An 18,179-nucleotide genomic window follows, 5' to 3' on the forward strand; every position below is an offset into this window, starting at 1 on the left:
GGTGCTTTCCATGTTGGAAGGTATAACTAGCACATGCAGCCAAGGAGAACTGGAAGAACTGACTCTCATCACAACTCAGTTGTACTTTCATGTTAAGTGTTGGTCCTTCTAACATAAGTCATGCACATACTGCTATTTCCATGTACACAGCTATCAACATTTTCAAGCATGAATAGCTGGATGTAAACATATATTAAAAAGGCCCTACAATATTATAAGGAGCCACTTTCCTGTCTGTTTTTAAACTTCAGGACAACCGTGCTAATATATGCTACTTGAAGGTCAGGAACAGAATGAGATAATCTTTCAAGAGTGTGGTGCTAGCAAGCCCTTTACATGCCAGAAAGAACAAACCAATTCCAATAATTAGGCTACATAAGACCACTCTACTTGTGTTCACCAAAATAATACAAGCAAAATCCTGACAGACAAACCGATCCAAGGACTTCACGGCTTTAGGTAACTGTATTTTAATGTTAACAGAATAATGTTGTTATGGAAACACTAGTTTATGTTAACTATCTCCCCTCAGTAACAGTATGCTTCCATAATACACTCAAACATCAAAGATGCAGTAACCTACTGAACACATCAAAACTGTGGTGTTAGCCATACAATTGATATTAAAAATTATACAAGTTTTCTTCTATTCCTCGTGATCACTTTCTGATATTTGTAAATGGGAATTGTTATGCTTTTGGTCACCACCATTGCCATCTTCATAACTATGCAGATTCAGATCCTTCTGGATCTCTAAAACTCTTCTTCCTATCAGTTATCACATTAGTCCACGTAATTATAAATGCATAAAGCAAGCATCTTTGTAAAAAGGTTTCACTTTTTGCACTTGCATGAGGAAGTGCAGCAAAAAAGGTGTTAATGTGATGCTGAGTTTGCACTCTCTTCCTCCCTCCTACAGGCTAATCACTTCTTAGCTCTGACAACCAATTAGAAACAGTTGCTATAAAGATATTGCAGATAGACTGCTCCAGGGTGACTTCAGAGAAGCTGTAAAAGGGGAATTGACAGCTGAAAGATTGCCAAACTTGAAAGGTTACAAACAAAGCCAGCAGGCAGGAAGGAAGGAATGCAGAAAATAACAAGGAAAGAACAGTGTGCTTCATAACTGGGTTTCTGCTTCTGGATCTCTGTAAGTGATGAATTGGACATCATTCAGTTGATAACTGCAAACAGACTTATGTCTGGGCAGATAGTGCTTAGGATTTACATGGTTAAGCTCTAATTTGATCCTACTGAAAGGGGAACTCAACCTCTATAAGCAAATTGGGTCACTCCTTACAAAAAGATTGCTGTGCCGTGCTTGGCCACAATGTGGTGCCATGGAGGTCAGAGGACCCGTAACTCAAACAACATATCCCAGCATTCCAGAGCCAGGAAGCTGGTGAGCTGGTTTTATGTAGCCTAACCACCTCTGATCAGCAGAAACTTACCTGAATTTTACCAGGTTAAACAACATTGGAAGACTTTGTTGGAACTTATGGCAACAAGTGTTAAAATTGGGGAAGGAATGAAATTTCTAGTAGTGTACAGAAAGAGGTAACTCCTCAAAAGGCATGCAACTCTAAGACAACATGGGGAAAGCACATTTTTATGTAGATTACACAAATTGGTCGTTTCAAAAGGTTATCAAAGAACTTGCTGTGCAATGTCTATCATAAGTATACATAAGATAGTACACTTTACCTATGGCTAAACTAAGGTTATTGCTTGCTGAAAACGTGTCAAAGGATCAAACAATTTCCATATTGGAATATAAACACTGTTATACAGCTGCTACATAGTATTTTGATTCCAATATTAAAAAAACTTTTCTTAAATTAGTAATTTTAAAAAGTATAACATATTACAAGAAATGTAGGTTTATCTTACATGAAAAGAGTTAACATGTCATCTTAGATTTTTTAAAAATCTAATCGTTTTCACTCTAAAATCTAGATACTCTCCTGCAATATAATGCAATTAATTTTCAAATCCATCCCCTACACCACTATTACAACACAAAACATTATTAGCATACCTGTTGCTACATGTAATGACTACAAGGAAAGACTTCATAATACGATATAATACCTTTTTTGCACTTTCAGGACCTGCTTCATCAAAACGAAATCTGACAATACGGAAGTCTTTGCAATAAATGATTAATTCAGTTGGATTAAATTTAAGTTTTTGGTTGGGACCAAGAACCTTCTGCTTCCTCTTGGTATCATTCACTGTAAAGAAAAGACAGTTATTGGACTGTGCTTTGTAAGTATACAACGCAAGACTGGCTCAAACACAGATAAGGCGGTGTTGTTATCAGCAGTTTCTCATTTAATAGTATGTTTCAACTATTCAGTTTAAGTAAGAACTTGTATAGGTCCTCCTGTTGATAAGCCTCCTTTCAAACAAGTGGCTGAATTACTGTTTCCCATATGTCTGGATTATTTATATGCATCAACAACAACTTCATAAACAAGTAATTAACATTCAGTATTTCAAAGAGTAATTTGTGCTCCCAGACACATCATCATATATGCTGCAATGCCCTTCTGATGTACAGTAACTGACAGAAATGCTCTTGTTTTTTTGGTTTGTTTTTGTCACTTGGATGTATAAATAAGTGTTCAAGTTAAGACTAATTACATTTCTTACTTAAAATTCAATAATGTAAGTATAGTAAATTGCCAGGTGGCCTAGGCCTGCACAGACAGGCTGTGTCTCTTGGCCTGTGTAACTCCTTTTCAAATGGAGAAAATTAAACTTTATAAAACTAAACACCAGAAAAGCCACAGAGATTTTGTGTGTGGTAAATGGGAAAATTGGGGTACATAGCTGCTGAATGATGAATTACCTGCAACCAGCCAGCTATGGCATCTTCTGGGTTAAGCTAAAGTACTTCCATGAAACAGAAGACAAACGTTTTAGGACAGGATGGAAATTAAACATTTATGCATTAAGCTCTTTCATCTCCTGGGAAAAGGGTGGAGAGTTTATTGCTAGAAAAGGAGCCAACAACCACTATAAATACTAAACAGTGTTATCTATAGCTTACTTTTTCTATACTGCAGTTTCTTCAGGCATTTCAGATGGACTAACAGTTCTTTTCAGAAACACCTCTAGCACCTTTCATGCTCCTTATGCTTTCAGCTGGATCTTGCACTTTCTAACTACTGGGTTAAAATCTGGACCACAGACTCAAAGGGCAAGGAGCACAACTGAAAGAAACAGCTCCTACCTGGCCTGTGTGTGTTTGTTTATATAAAGTCAATACACCTTCAGCTATTCACCTTGAATGTAACAACCATCAAGCAACCTCCTCTGCAGTATTGGTGAAAACCCTCTCAATTCCTGTTAGTAAAAGCTTATGCTTCACTAAATTTAGTGTAAGACTGCAGAAGAACAATAGAATAATAGAAGAACAAAGACTAATTTCCTCAGGTATGTGGCAGGAAATACTGCCATCTTACTCTAACAGAAAAGCTAAACAGAAAGGGGTCCTAGATAACTTCTAACATTCTTCTAACGAAACTGCAAACATTCAGGCTATTTGAATGTTTAATCTAGTGAAATGTGCAGAAAAGAGTAACCTAGAATCCATCAGCTTTTATTTTGAAACTTGAGTGCTACCTCTAAAGCCCTCCCATTCAAGAACACATGGCACATGAGAGAAGACAGAATTAATAGAACAATCATTCAAAGCTGATTAGCTTTTTCCCCCTTATTTAGGGGAATTTATTATATGGGAGCTTGTATTAGATGTTAAATGAGAAGACTGCAACAGCACGTTCATAAATCTCTCTCCATACAAAACTGTCATTAACAGATTTGCATTGTTTTGTCACAGCTACCTGGGGATTTTGAAAAAGGGCAATAAATGTGGGCCAGGAAAAGACCATGTAACAGGTCAATAGCACCTCTTCTTAAAAAAAAGAACAAACAGACCACATTTCTTCTTAGTGTTCTTCCTCAGACATATATTAATCTTTTCACTGCAATTAAAACCAACTTCCAGAGTGGAAACGGATTACTGGATGACTTTAGGTACTGAAAACTTATAGGTAAGTAATGATTTACATTAAGTGTAAATTAAGTGCAATTAGAAAACCAAGTATTTAACAGCTCTTACTGTAATCAAGATTTGAAAATGTATTAGCTATATGAAATTCTTAGTTAAAAGACAAAGAACATTATCTTTAGCAAACTAGTTAGCCTAGAGTATGCAACAAATCAAAAACAGGTTCTTCAAATTATGTTTAGTTACTTCTTCAGATTCATGGTGTATTACCTCAAAATCTGTAGGTTTTGAGGACCACTGGCTACTAACCTGCTTAAGTGTTAGACAAGATTGAAAACCCAAGCATTTATGTTGTGGGATATCCCAGCTATGTGTAAATTGTGTAAGTGATGCATTTTTTGCAGTCCAGTGTATTTAAATGGAAGAGATTCAGATGTTTGGAAGACAGAAAAGTTGCTAACAAAATGTGTACTGCTCTAACAGGTGTCTATCCTAGAACACCTGCTGATTCAGTACTGCAATTACATTTAAAACCAATACAAAGACCCAGCTAAAGACCCGCTTGAGTGTCAACAATTCTGCACAACCTAGCAAGCAGTTAATAGCTTTAAATGAGTAAGTTTAAAGTCTGTCATCCTGATTAACTGTTTTTGACATACCTGTGACAATCTGCTCAATGCATGTTAGTGGGACATCATGTTCACCGAGGAGGAGGTTTTTATAATGGAATTTCTGAAACACATGAACTCATAGCTATTAATTGCAGTTCTGTGGTTCTCAACCAGATGATACACAGCACATCTTTGAAGAAACAATGATAAAAATCAGGCATGCCTAGACTTTTTGGACATGTACCACCCTTGCCTATTCACAGGCAATTAGAAGTACTGAAACCTGCTTTCTTGTGTTGGTGAAAGCACACCAAATAGTTTGCAAACCCCTGTGAAACATACAAAAAAAAGCTTCACTATTTGCATTGAATTTACTAGCCTCAAAAATTGCTGGTAGATATTCAACGATCTGAAGTGTAAATTTATATACATAAATATATATATATATAAACTATTACTGTAGTCATCTACTATTAACTCTATTACTGTAATCATAAGAAAGAAAAAATATGAACTTGACTTTCATGAGGACAAACCCAAAGCTTTCTTTTCATACTATCAAACAGAATTAAACAGATTAAATACAAAGAATTATTCCTCAATGCTAGTACAGACTTTTCTGTTCAGACAACTGAGTGTTCTGAATCCATCTTGATTATAGTATGCTGCAGGTGGTCACTTACCACTTTCACATAAAACAAAAGCAGTAACAATCTCAATTCCAGTCAGTAAAGATTAGAGAAAGAAAATACAACTGAACAATAACAACCCTGCATATACTTAACTTTAACATGCACTTAAATCAATAGCCATTGACACATTGCTTTCAGAGGAACAAGCTTTCAAAATCTTCTACTTTGGCTTATTAGAACAAAGGCAGGGATATGTAGCCAAATTTGATAAATAAGTTTTGACAACTCCTTCATGACAAGGAAAAGTTCTTGTCATGAAGATTTCATTTTTTGAAGTAGCTTTTGTCAAGCATACTAACTGTTATTGAAAAAGTATATCTACTTTCAGAGCTTGCCTACTTAGAGTATTTCTTTGAAAAGCACAAAACGAAGGCAGAACAACTGTACTACTGAAAATAACAAAGCTCACAATTTTGATTTCCAAACAGTACTGTGGGCTGTGCTGTTCAAAGAAAACTGGTTAAGGCTTTGAATTTCATATGTTCTGCTTTGACAAAGGCTTGATTTCTTCTTTCCCTTTTGTCATCACCTCATCTATGATGAAAGCTCATTTCACAGTTACTTTGGCCTCTGTCAGTAATGCCAAAGAAACCTGGACACATTAAAGGCTTCGCTGATTTGACACTTGTGTAAGAAAAGGAACACTTGCAATTCTCCTCCTTAAGAAGGAACACGTTTTTATACAATTCCTGCTTTGCCTTTTCCCATTAACTTCCCAATGAAGCCTGCATAATCAGAGGTAACTAGAGCTGGCTGTACTTCCACTCCAAACTCACTCTGTTCTCATATTCTCGGTGAAGGAATAGAACAACAACACATTCAGAACAGGACAGTTTAACCTCATCATTCAGCTTTCTTTGTTTTAGAAGGCATCAGAGCTATATCAGTTTGAGATAAGGATTTAATGAGAATACAAACATTCTATCTATCACATCTGTTGTCACAATGTAGTAATGTGAGCAATAACAAACCTGTAGTGGCATTGGGTCATCTGTAATAAAGGAAATCTTGAAGTTAGTGCAAACCAATTTGCCCCACAGGTCATACTGACTCGTATCTGTTGCAATGCATTTTCTCACAAAATTGACTTCATTTACCACAATTTCACCTAAAACAGAAAAAGGGGAGGGGGAAAAGAATAGCCTATATAAATCTCAAAGGTACACCAATTTTAAGTCTGTGGTACCAAGAACCCCCTCTTTATCCCATTTCAAGTTATATGCAGCTTCTGGGTAAACCCTGTGTTTAATTAACACCATTCCAGAGAGAGGAAGAAAATGATAAAAAAAACACACACATGAAAAAAACACTACCTTTCCAAAATAGGCATTGCTTTGCTTTTAACTGCTTAGCAATATTGCTAAGCAGTTAAAAGCAAAGAACTACTCCTTCTCTATACCCACAGATTAAAATCTGCAGTTCTCCACTATTAAAAATTCATTGTTTAAAGTACAGTGTAGTTCAAACCAAAGGCATATGTTAACGTACTCCAGATAGTATTTAATTTAAAAACTGAAATTAGCTAGCTATAGTTAAATACTTTAGAGACTATTATGAACCTCTTGAATTCAGAAGATTCGTGTACAATTAGCTTGCATTTCTAAACTGATGTTCAGGTGATTCCAGAAAAGCAAAACTCAAAGACAAACACATTACACATTGCTTGCAGAGTTTCACAAGTTCCTACACAGTTTCTACTGTGACCATCTGATGAAAGAGACCAACCATGTCAGTTTGCAAAACAGAAGACCCAAATAATTAAAAAGCCATTAAGTTATCTGAGATGAGCTATGAAATAAAAAAAGCATATAGGCAGATGTAAATGAGGACTATTTAAATAAAAAGGAAAGAAAAAGGTAAATCCCTGTATTTAGGGCTGCTTTTCAGTCTCACAACAGAGGTTTCTGGAAGCTAAATGGTAATTTCATTCTTCATGAAGAAAATAGTCGTTTAATTTACTCCTATATAGGGCTATCACTTCTGTCATCAGATAAACCACTTCCTTCTGCTGCTGTCTGCTGTAAATAGTGTGGTAATGGAAGCGTGTTCAAGAAAAGTGTAATTTTATTTCAGCTGTTGTTTTTTTGTTTGTTTCTTAAAGACTAAGGACTAAAGGTTGCTAAAGACTAATTTGCAGGCCATACCTAGTCCCTAAAATGTCATCTCAATGTCCTACGCTTTGCAAGAAAACAGTCTGTTCTTTGAGCAACTATACTAATGGCAGTAATCAGTTATCTGTACCCCCAACAAGTATGTATATAGCTTTGAATGAATCTACCATCACTCTACTGATACAGAGGAGGTTATTGCACCCAAGGAACCATATATATTCAAAGACCTCTCCTTAGCATTCCAAACACTGGAGCACCTGACTCTGGGAATGCACATTTTGCTACTCTCGAGTTCCAGTCTCTGTGCATGCTCCTCACCCTAAGCTACTTAGTCACGCTGCTGTGTTAGCTCTCTTGCCCCTAACACGATTGGGCATTAGCCTGCAAGTCACCAAAACCAGCAGTGGAGTCCCTCCTCTTAGTTCAGCTGTCATAAACAAATACAAAAATCTATTGGATTAACTGTGGTCTTGAGCTGGCAGAATTACAGTGAGTATTCTGGAGGGCTGTGGGGTCCTTTCAGAGTTAGGAGACATAAGGGGATGACTTTCACTGACCTATGGTTATTAGGTATATATAACTATAACAGAAGTGAGAAGAGTTGGGAAGGTGCTCCAGGGACAAGCAGACATGCTGGAGCTTAAAACTGTTTTTCTCAAACATCACTAAACTATGGTTAAATAAGCCTTTGAATTTGAGGAAAAAAAAAAGAAAAAAAACAGACTCCAACAGCTTCAGTAAGAATAGTTAAAGTTCAGCCAAGTGCACAGCAACTGAAGACAATGTCTCATTAATAGGGTACATGAAAAGGACAGGGCCTACTTCTGTTAAACATTGTATTGGAATATTTTCATTTCTTTTAGCGGATTCTGGCCTGAAGCCTCTTGATGTCCAGTGTTTTTTCTAATAAACTACTTGCCTCAATAACTGCAAAAGCACAAACTGTGTATTTAAGCAATTTCTTCTCACAGTTGGTGTTAATCTTCAACTATTCAATGTTGAGTTCTCAGTCACATTCTGCCTGCCAAACTTCCTCCCTCCACAAGTCAGTTCTTCCAAACCTAAGTAGTTTATAGTCTTGCCTCTCTCAAGTGCGCTGGTACATCATCGCATTTCTAATAAAAAGATATGGAGTTCCAAATATACCATAAAATGGAAGTGTCGAAGACAGGTATTTTCCATATAATATCCTCTTATCTGTTATCAAGTGGAATATTCTTTTACTACCACGCACTCTTGCTAAAAGCAAATTACTATTACCAAACTATTCCTGTACTTTGCATCTCTGATGCTATAAAACAGTAGGGAAATAAGAGATCCATTACTGTTCTCATGCAAAATCATTCCATTTGGATCAACTACAGTTTAAAATACGCCTGACACATTGTTCTCTTTAGTAAAGCCAGTCCTTTTTATTTCTTTCCTCTGCTCCTCATAATTGTGTAGCTACACTACAACATGCTAATACTAATCCTGTTTTAGTGCAACTTTATTCGCATTTCTTCCAACACGAATACATTATAGATTTTTTGGCCTCACTTGGATCTTCTGCTTTGCAGAAGTTTACATCCCTAACAGAGAACTGTCAGTTTTGAAGGTAAGTATTATAACAGGGCAAGACAGAGAACATACACAGTGATTTCAACTGAAGGGTTTAAACATATTTGCAATTGAAGCACGAGGAAGTTTCCAATGCAAATGCAAAGTAGATGCAGTTTTCAAAAGCCTCAAACTGAATTTGTAAATAACAGGTGTGGAATTTTATATTGACCCTCATTTGGATGTCTGTAGCGAGAAACAGAAAAAAGTGTAAGCCACTTTAGTAAAGTTGCTAAACAGAAGTAGAAACAAGACGGTTTTATACAATGAAACCTTGCTGTAGTTGTAGTTCAGTAGGTGATTTTTCTATACAAGTGTCAACAACAGAGCTATTCAGAGATACTACGCTGCACATTTTTACAATGTAGCTGCTGCTTTTTCCAGTAAACAGTCACAAGCTGTTCCAGACACGGAACAGCAGTCAACACTTCCATGTGACTTGAACAGTCAAAGAATGATCTCAGGAGACAAGAGCAGTTTGTTTAAACTCTGACAGGAAACCAGAAGAAAAATTACAGGTTGCCACCCTTAAATATAAAGCCTAATCGTGATTATAAAAATATTTCTACACTGAATACATGAATCACAAAAATAACAGGAGAGACTACAGGATTTACCCAACACACACCTTCCATGGAAAATACAGCTTCAGAAACTGCTAAACTTCAGACAAATTCTGCTAAACTTCCCAAAAGCACATGTAATTTGACTTGTCCATATTTTAGACGTTAAGAGAATCTGTGCCATGTTACATATCTAATCCTCCACAATACATAACACATGACAATGCATATGCAATTCAGAAAGCACAGCAAGCATGCACAGGAACAGGAGGCAGCAGAGGCAAAACTAAAAAAGCTGAATTCAGTGATCATCAACAGAATCAGTCATCAATGCACGTGGCAGCTGTTGTGCACGTTCTGCACTTTTTTGTTCCTCCACATTAGAGTCTGGCTAAAAGTGAGCCTGGTCTAGCGTCCTCATTCACTAATGTTGCAAGTGATTATACCCAATTAAGAAAACAGAAATACAGCTTGTTTGTGCAAGAGAGACACTCTATAAAGTTCTCAATAAAAAAAGTTATCTCAAGTTGTCATTTAACAATTAAAAACATGCATTAATGAATTCACTTGTATTTAGAAAGATGTAAGCCTAAAACTGTTCCAAAATGGTTAATGAACAACTACCTTTTATAAGTTGCTGCTGCGTAAGTTTTCAAAAACAGTATAATAGGTAGCTGAAATTCACAGCATCTTCACTCATTTAGCTGCACTTTTTCTTGCGGTTAGATTACAAAAATTGTACAGGTTTATTAGCATGCTCTAGGCATTTAGATGTAAATGTTGCTAATCCATTTGTACAAGGAATCTTCTGTTCAGTGCGCTCAACCACTACCAAACTTAAGAAAAAGTAGCTGTAAGCTCATGAAAAAAAGTCTTTTCTAATTTTCTTGAGCTCTTACAAAGTATTTAGGGATGAAGGTATTATAAAGGCCAAAGAGCTGCACAATATAATAGATATCACCCATTTCCCCCCACCCCCTTTTCCAGTATAATCTATGCTTAAGTTTCCGTACATCTGCAGAATGCAAAACAAAGTAAAAGTGTTTTTCCAAAAGGACAGCTCAATGCTGTGATTAATCGGGAATAAAACCCAATTTGGACATATTCCATTTGCATTACTTTTGAACAGGAGAACCTTGCATTTCTGTCCAAAATCTATGCTCACCACTGTTTGGCCTGTTTTAAATGCACAGCACCAAAAAAGCTTGCTTTGTCGACATGATTAGAAAACTTGTTATTAAAGTATCATGTAAGAATATTACACAGTTCTTCTAGTGTGCTAACGAACAAAGAAACATCATGACTGACTTAGTTAGATTTCAGAAATAGCAAGGAAAAACATAGCAAAACCAGACTTTTTGGTCAAAGTCTTCAAAGAAGAACTATTCATTTACTGTTTGTAATTACAAGATTTAAATGGGCATTTGTCCAGTAATAGATAACAGCTGTGAATCTTGCAAAAAAAAAAAAAGAAATTGACCACAGGAGGGATCTGAAAACACGCCGCTTTTCTTAACTAGCATGGGATGCTCCACAAAATCTTCACGTCCCCACGCCCCAGTGGAAAGTGAAGGATGCAAGAACATAAAGCAGCCAGCCAAAGGGAGTTCATGCAGTGAGAAGAGATCGTCCATCCATTACAAGGCAGGCTCTCATTAGCAACCAGATCCAAAGCAAACTATTACAGCAGATTACAATTCTTGATCACACTTAAAGAATTGCTTTAATCCAGTGCAAATCTGTATTACTACTAAAATGCAAACAGTTCATGTTCATTCCCATCTCAGCCCTTGCACAGCACTACCATTTGAGAAAGACTTTGCTAGTCATGTCAGAGAAACAACTCAGTTGAAAAATTATTCTGACGTATTTCCCCTCCTTTTTTTCTTGTCAGTCCTGATATGAATTGAATTAGGTCTGATCTGGCTTGTGCTACAGTTACCCAAACACAAGTGTCAGCACAAAGTCGTTAATAGGAGAACACATCTGTAATGATGAAAATGAAAGAATGAACTGTCCTTCTTGGCATCAGTATGGAGTTTTAGGCTGAATTACAACAATCCTATCACCAAAAAAAAAAAAAGTTTAGCAATGATTTGGTCACAGTTCTGTAACATGAGCAGTACAGAAGCCAGCGAGGAGGGAGAGTGTTTTGGTTCTTTTCAGTCTGGCTACATGAACAACAAATTCCCAAATCCTAACTTAGTTTAAACAGTATAATCAGTAACAATCTGAGATGACTGCTTCTCGGGGTTTTATAACTATGTTGTCAACACAAGTTACAGATGCTGTTCTGAACTTGTAAAAGACTTAATTTTAAGCCAACCCTGAGTCAGTCAATACAGAAATATACATTCCTTAGAAATTAGTTTGCTGAAAACTTATTTCATTGGAAATGAATATAACTGCCATGAGACAAAAAGAAAAAAAGCAGTTGGTGAGCTGACAATTCACAATCTTCACTAACATTTTATTCCCCTTCTGGTCTTTATGACACATGGCATTAATGGAACTTCTTTGCAGAATGTGCATGGTGAAACATTAAAATATTTAATTGTAAAGTGCGTTTGGACTTCCACCTTTAAGGAATGATTTCTGTATTGCACTACAGCTAAGCTGCTGCAAATGGGAAGTAACTTTTGTACAAATACTTAAAACATATTACTAGTCAGGAACCGTAACAAATACATGTTATGTATTCATAACAAAGAAAGCAGAACTGACTCCACCCAGTAAAATCCATTTGTAAGACAGTATCTGGAACTTAGATCTTGCACGCAGACTGCTTTGGTAGTACTTGTATGATGCCATGCCTTAAAAAAAATAAAAAAAAGAAAAAACAAAAACAAAACAAGCAGTTAACTGAACCCAAAGCATGCCTGAAGATTTACTGAGTCAAACAAACAAATAAAAAAGCTATAATAGTAAAGAGCACTTACTATATACTTACAGTAAGTGATGCCTCAATTACTCTAAATATAACTAAAATGCCTGGTTCTTTTCTAAACTTCTTACAGTATGAAAGATGAGTTTGCAGAAAGCTGCTGTTTCAGTTTTCAAATCTAGAATTTAATTAAATAAAACTTTTGGCAAACTGCTTAGCATAAACTAAAAAACCCTACATCAGAAAAGTGTTATGGGAATGTATCATTTTCCAAATAGTCATTCTGGTTTCTCTAATTTAGCTGTTCTGAAATGCTGAAAATAATTTCACGCTCACATATGGCACTGATTCCTCAAACACGGTGAAATTACAAAGGTATTTCACTCATCTAATATCACACACCAACTTTAATAATAATAAAAAAAATAGAAAACCTTTACATTAACATTTAAATTTCAAATAAAAAACCTGAAGCAGGAAAAAGCCCCTAGCTCTGCAATACGATGTCTTAATCAGCTGCACAATGAGTAAGAGAGCCTCAGTTAGCACACCACAATGCTGGAAATGAGAATCAACAGTCGAGTATGCTTTGGAAATGACCAGTACCTGACTTCATACAAGTTCAATGTAGTTACCAGCACTGACAGGCCATCACTATTCACCATCAACAGATGAATAACGCAATACCTGTCTGAGTATCAGCAACTCATTCCACAATTATACATGGGAAAGGGCACTGACAGTAACAACATTATTACTTGTACCAAGCAATTAAACAATCCCAGTTTCCAATTTGAGGTGCTAAACCAAGAGATTACACCCAATATACAAGAAAAACAGACCTGACAAGTCTCTAGGGTTACACATTCAGCTCACTAACTTAGTATCTGCTTCTCACCCCACTGTCACAGGGCTGGCACTCACACTCCAACACCCTGACCTCTCTTCTCCAGAGCTGGGATATCAGAAACCAAATGAAAATGCCAAGAAGGAGGCACAGGGGTTCAAAGCAGACAGAGAACATATCTGGGGTACTACGTGCGATGGTGTCTCACCAAAAAGTGTACTTTCCTCCTCCTATCACAAGATGCATTGCAGCTGCTGTGGAACACGAGCCAATGTTCTAAAGATTTGCAAAGCAAAAAAAAAAATAAAAATAGAAAGATCTGAAGATCTGGAAGCTATCTTAAGAGAGAATCAGACACTTATTGATACTGTCTTAAAAGTTCCCACAATTAAATTCAATTAAATTTCTACAGTCGGTTGCCTATCAAAGGGCACATGTATCCAAAAAAAAATCCAAAACCAAAAAGCAGGTGGTAGAGCCAATCCAATAGACATTATTAAACAAAAAAAATTTATATATCCATTAGTGAAAATCTTGAACACAATATGCAGTTACAACTCATCAAGAAGACAGCACAACTGGAGAATGTTCAGAGGTAATCAAAAGGATGATGAGAGAGAAGCAAAGCTTCCTTGTTAGGACCAACTAAGAAGACTGTGCTAAAGAAAGAGAAACATCAGATATGTGACATAAGTCTGAAAATCATGAGTCACATGGATTAGAGGAATAGAGTTTGATGTTTGCTGTGTGAGGGAAGAACTAGGACGTATCCAAAGAAACTAGATGGTGGTAGGCTGAGAACAAACCAACAAAGGTAGTCTGTAACAGCACAAAATTAAATTGCCAAACTCCTAACCAGAGGAAGCTGTGGGTGGCAGAAGTTTACATGGCTTTAAGAAAGCAATCAGATCGATTCCTGCAAGAAAAGTCCAGCCAGAGGAATTAAATATGAAAGCACCACCCCTATGATGCTCTGCGACGCCTCACTTGGAGCTCCCCATTACGTTAGTCTGAAATGGAAGTCCCCGTGCCACACATTGAGGGAAGCAGACAGGGCAGAAAAGGCAGCTGGGAGCTCTGCTGACCTTGCTCTCCCCTTCCCAGGCACCTGCTGCTGGCCACTGTCAGTGGGAGGCAGCATCCGACCCAGCCCAGCTGTACTTGGACCTGCTCATGAACAGGTCTGCAGTTGCCTTCTGTGATCTAGCCCCAAAACGTGGTGCAGATACAAGACGACTACAAATAACTGTTTTGCAACAGCAGTTTGCCACCAATGATCCCTTAATGTGAGCAGGTCTTAATGATAAAAATACTATTCTAACTCAGTTCACTGCTATGATTTTACTGTATACACTTTTAAAAATAAAAGCGACTCAACTACTTCTAGCCAGTTTGTAAAAATCTTACAAATAGCAAACATTAAGTTAAGCAATTAGCAGATTAGTATACAAAGCAACACTAAAATAATTAGTGCAAGCGAGTACTACGATTCGGGAGGAACGATGCTTCCCTCACACTTCACAGGATGTCCCAGAAGTTACACGATCTCCTGCAGAGCAGCTGGTGTGAGCAACTGTTAGGACTTTTCTGCCTGATCATGTCCATACCCCAGAAGAGCACTGCTCACAGTACAGACACTGGACTAGTTCTTCATCCATCCATGTACAGCTCCTCTCTGTGCTTTGTTTTTCCAATAAGATCATAAAAGCATACACTGCATTATATTCCAGCTATGTTGTACAATTTTCTTTGAAAGCTTTGGTTGATGTCTCAAAAATGCTAGACATTGATGTGGATAATGTGCTACAATTTATTACCAGAACAAAGCACACCTTCATGATTTAGTTTAGTATCATCAATAAAGTTACACAAACCACAACTTTAACTTCATTCTCCCCTAAAGTACACAAGCTAATTACTTACTAGCCAGACAAGTTGCTTTAATAGACTGTCTAGCAGACTACTTGCCATTCCTCTATTTTCCTCTTGGATATACTTATAAACCAAGCTATACAAACAAACAAACAAACAAGTGAAACCATTGCACAGGCCAACTCTTCAACTAAATCAGCAAAAATACTTGATCAGGAGTATAGACTAGGAAAATGGAATTACAGAAAAAAGAAAACATTTCTCTAATTCCATCTTAAAACTTTACCACTTTTTTTTTGAAGGAAATTAATCCAAATTCTATAAAAAATATTTGCTTTTCGCTATAGTGGTATCATTGTTGCCACTAACAACCATTTTATTTTTTTTACTTGCTTTAAATGATGTCTGTTGCTCTTAAAGCCACACCTTGGTCAAGGTACACAGTTCCATGGGAATTATAGACTTCTGTTCCAAAAGCTGAAGAGATGCATCTCTATTCGTCTGGACACCAGGGGAAACTTTGTAAAGAAACTCTATAAGATCAAAGTTCATGTCAACGTAAATTCCAAGGACTTTTTTTTTTTTTAATAAAAACCTCATAATTTTATAATCCGACTCATATCATTTCCATGTCTGGAACTCCCTTTCCTAACCTCCACTGCATAAAAATACAAGTTTGGCAGCAGGGTGTTTAACTAGTGTCCTACTTTAGAATTCGATTTTTAGTAAACTACTCCCCCAAAATGATTACATGTTAGGAATTTCATACTTAATATAGCTATTTGCAGTTTTTTATGATTGCTAAATTAATTAACTGTTTGTGCTAATATATTTTAGTTCCAGAATAACTCCTTAAAAAATCCACCAATTAAAAGATAATAATCAACATTCAGACGCTCAGGTTTGACTCTGTTTCCAAGAGCAAAAGCAACTTCACGCTACTATTAAGGTCAGGATGTTAGGAATACCATACTCAAATTGTATTTGCAGGGGAGTACAAGTCAGCTTTAATGTAATTAAATGAGTTGGAATTTGGCCAGAAACTTAGGTTATGACAAACCCAAAAGCCCATCCACCCAACAGTACAATGTGTATTTGTTTATGCAGTTTTCTACTGCACTAGCTGATGACCAAAAAAAAAAAAAAAAAGGCACTTAGGCTTAAATGAAACTCTTCCTGTTTAAGGTTAAGTCATTTAAAATAAGTCACTTCTAAACTTCACCCCATCCTCATACAGACTGATGCTCACAAAAAGATTTTGTCACAACTGTTCTGTAGCTGAACGCAACAGTGAATTTTATTACAGAATAATTCAAAATAGCATCTCGGAATGATTTGAAGACAGAAAGTTTAATAGCAGTTTTAATTCTGTGCTCTGAGACCCATTCTTTCAATCACTTTCTATATTACCGAGAGCAACTTAACTACAAGTGTCCCCAAAGCCACGAAATGTTGATTTCAGAAACAGCACAAACAAGGGAAATGAGAAAAGATGCAAACCTGGAATAAATATAAGCCAGTTGAGGAAAAACAAACCCAGTCAGCACCATTTCAAGTGCACTTTGGAGTTTCACAAAGAAAGAATTAACCACACAGCAAAATGTTACTGCACGTGGGTTGTTTTCTGTAACTGCTCATGCACATGCCCCACAGTAAATGCAAGATGTGTTACATTTTGAGAAAAGCAATCTCGTACTGCCTTGCGTTTACTGTGGAATGTCTCGGGGAAGAACATGCAGTCACTTCCTTGTGAGTCAAAGACCTTGGATGAATTACAACTGCAACATAACCAATAAGATTCCAACTGTTAAGCAGAAGTTTAGCAAGCGTAAAAATATGTCAAATACTGAGCTCTCTTAGCAATGCATCTCAGAGTATTCACACCCCATGCAAAATCTGTATACTTTTACTTCATGAAAAAGGTTCAGTCAGCTGGTATTTAATCTTTCAGTTGAATCTCTTCCACAAGATTCCAGCCTCTTAAGGTACCTCACTGGACCATACCATATATTAATTAGCATAGCTGAATTAACAACAGTTCCATGCGAAGAAGTGAGAGAAATAATTCTGAAGATTAACTTTTTTATTCTATTGATCGCTTTGAAAGTTAGCAGGCTTTATCAACTTTGACAATGCGATAGCAAAAGCTTCCTATATTACTGTGTAAGTTTACATTTGGTAATATATACACTCTAAATGCTAAGAAAAAATACATTATGAAGTTCTGTTTTAAACTTAGAAATTACCCTTAAGAACAGCAAGCTTTGGAGCGTGCCAAATTTATGGCTGTGATGTACAGTTTGCAATTAAAGTAATCTTGAAAACAGTAGACTGTTCCTTTAGTATCTGAAAAAGGCTTTTGGAAATGCTCACTGATCAAAACATCCTTTTCACATTTAAAATAAGACATAGTCTTTGGTAAATGAAGTCATGAACAGCTTAGAACTGTATACCTATGTAATTATGAACAGTAAGAAAAACATTGCTTTTCTCACCCACACATTAAAAAGAGTAGTCTGCACAGGTTTACAGACAGGTTCCAAAATAACCTAACAGCTACGTATTCAATAAGAGTACGTGAACACAGACAGCACTAGAAGTCTTCTAATACACGAGTCAATCATAACTACTTGGAGGAAGTTCTACACATACTTTCCTTTAAAATAAAGGAAGACCACAACACATGCTATGGTAGTGAGTTCAATCCACCTGTAAAGGTCTGGCTGTCTGAGAAAAATGTAATTACTAATGCAGTCTTCCTAGAAATACCACAAAAGCTGCAAAATTTGCAGTAGTTCCATTTCAAGTACTCGCAATAGAATAAAGACATTATTCTACATGTAGTAAACGATCACACAGGCAAAACTGCTTACGTATTTATTTAGCATTTCAGGTTTAGGTAAACATGTTAGAACAGCACTCTACAGACTAGCACATCACTAGATTTTCCTACTTGGTTAGAAGTTTCACTGTCTTGAGGAG

The 18,179-nt window shown here is 36.6% G+C and overlaps 1 protein-coding gene across 2 annotated transcripts in view; it reads right to left on the reverse strand.

The window, feature by feature from the left end:
- Positions 1–18,179, reverse strand: part of MTMR10 (myotubularin related protein 10) — a 37,439-nt gene that overhangs the window by 17,694 nt on the left and 1,566 nt on the right. Inside the window, exons 1-4 of one of the 2 annotated variants that reach the window (XM_050712970.1) lie at positions 15,624–15,705; positions 6,293–6,429; positions 4,678–4,750; positions 2,092–2,234 (exon numbers count right to left, since the gene is read on the reverse strand). In XM_050712970.1, the coding sequence (XP_050568927.1) occupies positions 2,092–2,234; positions 4,678–4,750; positions 6,293–6,304 (228 nt within the window). In that variant the 5' untranslated portion in view covers positions 6,305–6,429; positions 15,624–15,705. Of the gene's footprint in view, positions 1–2,091; positions 2,235–4,677; positions 4,751–6,292; positions 6,430–15,623; positions 15,706–18,179 lie in introns of those variants that run through there. The other variant, XM_035553874.2, reaches the window with a different exon arrangement.

The sequence above is a fragment of the Cygnus atratus genome, chromosome 11 (genome assembly GCF_013377495.2).
Source record: "Cygnus atratus isolate AKBS03 ecotype Queensland, Australia chromosome 11, CAtr_DNAZoo_HiC_assembly, whole genome shotgun sequence".
Taxonomy (NCBI): domain Eukaryota; kingdom Metazoa; phylum Chordata; class Aves; order Anseriformes; family Anatidae; genus Cygnus; species Cygnus atratus.